The sequence below is a fragment of the Garra rufa genome, chromosome 6, assembly GCF_049309525.1.
Source record: "Garra rufa chromosome 6, GarRuf1.0, whole genome shotgun sequence".
NCBI classification, from domain to species: Eukaryota; Metazoa; Chordata; class Actinopteri; order Cypriniformes; family Cyprinidae; genus Garra; species Garra rufa.
This window is the reverse complement of record NC_133366.1, coordinates 37,676,250-37,682,249: the sequence shown is the minus strand read 5'-3', so window position 1 is coordinate 37,682,249 and position 6,000 is coordinate 37,676,250. Positions and strand designations below refer to the sequence as shown.

Here is a 6,000-nt window from a genome sequence, read left to right as displayed (position 1 = left end):
TAAAATTAGTCTCTATCACAGTTCAAACATTTTGCTGAATGGAGCGAAGAAAACTGAATAAGCTTCTTTTAGGTCAGATACATAATAATGAATGACGGGATGAAAAGTGGCTCACACAGATGGAATGGGTGAATGAAGGCAACATTACCGATGACGACCACATGGTGGCAACACACACAACACTGCAGTTAATCACATGTTCACAGGAGCTTTGAAGTTGCCAGTGGATGTCATGTACCAACATTGTGATGGGTGCACACATATCCATAAAAGTGCAGACTCCGACACACGAAAGCCCCGACGAGAGAACCGAGGAAAGTTGTCCGGGGCGCGCAACTTATCCAGACCTCACGAAGAGATGACATCCCACCGGAGAGACGCGCGCCACCTAAACTGCACGGTTTATTTTGTTGATTGAGAAAAGTTTGATGAAGATATACAATGTTTATGAATGGGAGTTCTCTGAACAGCTCTGCACTGGACCCTAGCGAGCAAGCACTTCATCGGCCGCCCTGGGTCACTACTACTCTCGGGTGTTTCCTCATATTCACTATAGTGGTGGATATTTTAGGAAACCTGCTGGTGATTTTCTCTGTCTACAGAAACAAGAAACTTCGGAACGCAGGTGAGTTGTGCGCGCACATGTTATTTCACAGTAACTGCTGAAATGTTGCGTTTTATGCGTGAAGACAGAGGAGGATGCAACAAACAACCACTGTCAGTCAGGAATCAGAAAGGAGAGCGCGCACGCATCTCTGATATACACGCACGTTTCATCGCATGTGTTGTGTCGAAATCTGTACACCAATATTTCCCTTAACCCTGACGACAAATTATTGCAAAATTTGTTTCAAATGCAATCAAATTGCACTTTAAACTTCAAACGTGTGCGTGCTTTTACGTAAGAATGTTTGCAAAAGTAGCCTACCATTATAATGAACATCAATACCAGCGATTACAACTAGAAAATAAAAGCTTGTTTAACAGTTGTAACATTATGATTCAGTTGATTCTACAGTGTGCAGTTTAGTGTTTATGTTACAAAGTAGCCTAATAATAAATACGAAGTAACAGTACCAATTAACAACATGTGCTTAACATCTAATTATTGAATAACTTGTAAACACAGCTTGTTAGTAAAAATATGACTTTAAAGTGTAATATGGGCAATTGACATGATGTCAGTGTTTGTAATATGAGCAGTGGATATTTTTTGTGGACATCACTTCTTTAAAATGAACTTGAGAGGTGGCGTTAGTAAAATAGGCTAAGTCATCATATGTGACCCTGGACCACAAAACCAGTTATAAGGGTTTTCATAAGTCATTTTTTCCGTTGATGTATAGTTTGTTAGGATAGGATATATGGCCAAGATACAACTACAACAAGAAAATCTGGAATCTGAGGGTGCAAAAAATATAAATATTGAGAAAATCACCTTTTTAAGTTGTCCAGATAAAGTTCTTAGCAATGCATATTACTAATCAAAAAGTTTTTATATATTTATGGTAGGAAATTTACAAAATATCCTCATGGGACATTATCTTAATCTTTTATTACTTAAAATCCTAATGATTTTTGGCATAAAAGAAAAATTCATAATTTTGACCTACAATGAATTTTTGGCTATTGCTACAAATATACCCGTGATACTTGAGAACGTTTTTGTGGTCCAGGGTCACATAAATGGTAGAGTCTAATGTCCGTTGTAACCAAATATGTGTGTACTAATGCAAAACAATTTGCCTGCATCACATTTGAATGCCTTTCAGATCATATCTGACCAAGGTTATTATGTGGGTGAATTTAGCAACACCTCTTTATGCCTTATCAAAACTTCTACAGTATTAATTTTTGGTAAGCCACCAAAGTTGTAGGTGGTGTGTCACAGTGGTAAAAACAATTGTAATACTTGAGCTAGTCAGTGAAATGTTGCAGGTTTGAACCCCACAAGTCACAAATCAAGGGTCATCATCATTGAACCCTTCAGCGAGACACCACAAACTGATTGCTTCAGTCTACTCCCTGTGCACATGCTTGTCCACATACAAACAGTACAGAGATTTTTATTTTGCTACTTGGGTTTTTGATGATGTTTTACCATTCAGAATCAGTAATTGAATCCCAGATTCTGGTGCATTGATGTTTTTGTAATTTGATTTCCTTAAAAAAAGAAAAAGATTGATGATTGTCCATTAGCTAAATAATGCTCTTTTTTAAATCTTAAAATAATGTACAAAGAAAATCCATATGTAGCTATAATCAATCATCTATGCTGCTATTGTTAAAATTCACTTTCCATTGTGGTAAGCGACACTAGAAATAACTGTTACATTGATCATAAATGTATATATAGATTTTTGTCAGTATAAATATTTCCTTATGTGTCCCCTGGGAAAAAAGAACCAGTTCTGAATGGGTTAAAGGAATTATTTTGGGGACTCCATATCTGTGTACCTGTCAGCAGCTGTGCTTTGGGTCTTCCCTCTCTTTTGCTCTGTCATCATGTGAGATTGTCTAGGCACATTAAACTCTGATCTGAACCGAGAGAGGCTGTTTGCTTCTATTAGGGAAAATGAACATGTTCTTTGGATTTGATTGACGTGCTTGCTGGATATATGGCAGTTTATTTTATTATCTGTCCACATCGGTATGATGTGCCATGGGATTGTATTTCTTATCCTGTCAATCACAGGGTGGGAAAATAACACACGAACAGGAAACCTGTCCAAAATCTGAATAGCAGATAAGTACTGGAAAACGTGACTCATATAGACTCGTTAGAAAAACAGCGGACTCAATTTAATTAAGCTTTAACCCGCATTGTGGATATTGACATTTTTCCAAGGCGCTCATTAAATGTGTGTTGGGAGCGCGGACATTTGGGACGGAGAAAAGTTTATGGAAAGAGCGCGACGAATATCTGCGCGCTCATGTTTGTCGTGCTCGCGTGCAGGTGGAGGCTGTTTCTGTTCCAATGTCAAGTTCACGCGCTCCCCGCTGTCAGTTCCCGTGCGCCTTTGAGCTGACCGCTTATCTCAGAGCTTGTCGCATGTGCGTCTCTAGGTCGCCAAGGGAAACACGTGATTCATGCTTGCATTCATTTGATATTACAAATTTAATCCTCTATTTAATTTTAATCCATAACAATCAAACGAATCAAATATACACGTGCTTACGCATTGCAGTGCATGTACAGATAATACGACACTGATAAACCCATGCAGCCATAGTTTCACAGCAAATGCACACATTTGTTATTGCATTTTTATTTACTTCTTGAGTTATTTGGGATAATGTGGTGCTCATCGGGAAGTTATTGTAAAAGTCATGCTTATTAACTGTAAATAATTTAGGCTACTGTTTGAGAAACCATCCACAAATACTGTTTTACAATAATCCAGTGATGAAACATACAGTTGAAGTCAAAAGTTTACATACACCATGAAGAATCTGCAAAATGTTAATTATTTTACGAAAATAAGAGGGATCATACAAGTCTAGTACTGACCTGAATAAGATCTTGACATAAAAGCCGTATATGCACTTGTTTCTTTATACTGTATTGTTACCTGAATGTTCCACAGCTGTGTTTTTTTTTCTGTTTAGTGACAGTTGTTTATGAGTTTCTTGTTAGTCCTGAAAAGTTAAACTGCCCGCTTGTTCTTAAGAAAATTTCTTCAGGTCCCACAAATTCTTTAGCTTTTTAGCTTTTTTGTGTATTTGAACTCTTTCCTACAATGACTGTATGATTTTGATATCCATCTTTTCACACTGAAGACAACTGAGGGACTCTCATGCTGCAACTGTTAAAGAAGCCAGGGGGTGCATAAGAGCCAGGGGGTGAAAACTTTTTGAATTTGAAAATCAGGGTAAATTTAACTTCTTTCGTCTTCTGGGGTATATGTAAGTATCTTCTGTAGCTTCTAAAGGGCAGTAGTAAAAAAAAAAAGATATTTAAGCAAAATGAGAAAAATGTATACATTCTCATTCCATTCAAAAGTTTACAACCCTGGCTCTTAATTCAGAATTTTTCCTTCTGAAGCATCAGTGAGCATTTTAACCTTCTGTAATAGTTGCATATGAGTCCCTCAGTTGTCTTCAGTGTGAAAAGATGGATCTCAAAATCATACATTGTTGGAAAGGGTTCAAATACACAAAATGTTGAAAAACCAAAGAATCTGTAGGACCTGAAGGACTTTTTTGAAGAATGGCGGGCAGTTTAACTGTTCAGGGCAAACAAGGGACTCATGAACAACTATCACAAAAAAACCAAACAAAAAAAAAAAAAACACACAGCTATGGATCATTCAGGTAACAACACAGTATTAACAATCAAGAATCAACTATTATTTTTTCTTGTGGACTATATGCAAATGTATTTTATGTGAAATATGTGACCCTGGACCACAAAACCAGTCTTAAGTCGCTGGGGTATATTTGTAGCAATAGCCAAAAATACATTGTATGGGTCAAAATTATTGATTTTTCTTTTATGCCAAAAATCATTAGGAAATTAAGTAAAGATCATGTTCCATGAAGATTTTTTGTAAAATTCCTACTATAAATATATCAATATGTAATTTTTGATTAGTAATATGCATTGTTAAGAACTTAATTCGGAGAACTTTAAAGGTGATTTTCTCAATATTTAGATTTTTTTGCACCCTCAGATTCCAGATTTTCAAATAGTTGTATCTCAGTTAAATATTGTCCTATCCTAACAAACCATACATCAATAGAAAGCTTATTTATTAAGCTTTCATATGATGTATACATCTCAGTTTTGTAAAATTTAACCTTATGACTGGTTTTGTGGTCCAGGGTCACATATCTTATTCAGGTCAGTACTAAATGAAAAAAATAACATGCATTTTGTATGATTCCTCTTATTTTGGTAAAATAATTAACATTTTGCAGATTCTGCAAGGTGTTTGTGCTTTTGACTTCAACTAAGTATTTTAAGAGATTGCAAAGAAATGCAAACTGATATGATAATTTCTTGGTATGTAAATACAATATCATGTATAAGGTGGGCTTCTAAGGAAGAGTGTTATTGACTCCTATTGTTGGAAATGATAGAAAGCTCCTGAGACAGAGAGTGGAAGACCAGATAGTTGCTCAGCTGGAGAAAAGAGAGTGTCAAAATGATTGCAGACTTTTAATTAGGGAAAATGTAAGAACAGTTTAACGAGACAATGATAAGATTACAGAAACATCCTGATAGAAACTTTAGTCTTACCATTTATGTTTGTTTATTGTTGAATGGATGCTGGAAAATGTCTGTAGTCCATATTAGTGGTTCTCAGTTACAATTAAAGCAATTTAATTTAGTCAGTTCATGACTAAACATAACATGAGTATTTAAAAGAGACTGATTTGATTTTAATACCCACTTGATTTATTGTCATTTCCCCTACAAGTTTAATGCAAATCTAAAAGGGTGAGTTCACTCAAATTAAAATTCTGTCATTAATAACTCACCCTCATGTCATTCCAAAGCCATAAGACCTTTGTTCATATTTGAAACACAAATTAGGATATTTTTGATGAAATCCGTGAGCTGTGCCTTGAGCGTTTTAGGACCCTTGCTGTCTATGTAACGTCAGAGAGCTGTTGGATTTAATCAAAAATATCTTAATTTGTGCTCCGAAGATGAACAAATGTCTTACAGGTTTGGAATGACATGAGGGTGACAGAATTTTTATTTTTTTAAGCTGATGAGTACTTGAGCATTTTGTATATTGGAGAAATAATGTTTTTTTTTTTTTAAAGGACACTAAAACATCACATCAGCTCCCTAATTCACTTTTTTGCTGATCAATTTGACAGCACATTTAATAATGACTCGTCCCTCTCCAGTCACTGTTTTCATTTATTGTGGATTGGCTCACTTAAAGGTGCCCCTTGTATGATGGAGTCACACCTGGTTTTTGTCCAGAAGCCCAGAGGCAAACGAAGCAGAACAAAACAGGAACAAAATTTTACAGTGGACCTCCC

The 6,000-nt window shown here is 35.9% G+C and overlaps 1 protein-coding gene across 1 annotated transcript in view; it reads left to right on the top strand.

Annotated features, from left to right (window-relative positions):
* The first annotated feature begins 263 nt into the window (after positions 1–263).
* mtnr1aa (melatonin receptor 1A a) overlaps positions 264–6,000 on the top strand; it is a 75,039-nt gene continuing 69,302 nt past the window's right edge. The window contains exon 1 of the mRNA XM_073842287.1: positions 264–625. Coding sequence (XP_073698388.1) covers positions 442–625 — 184 coding nt within the window. The 5' untranslated portion in view covers positions 264–441. The remainder of the gene's footprint in view (positions 626–6,000) is intronic.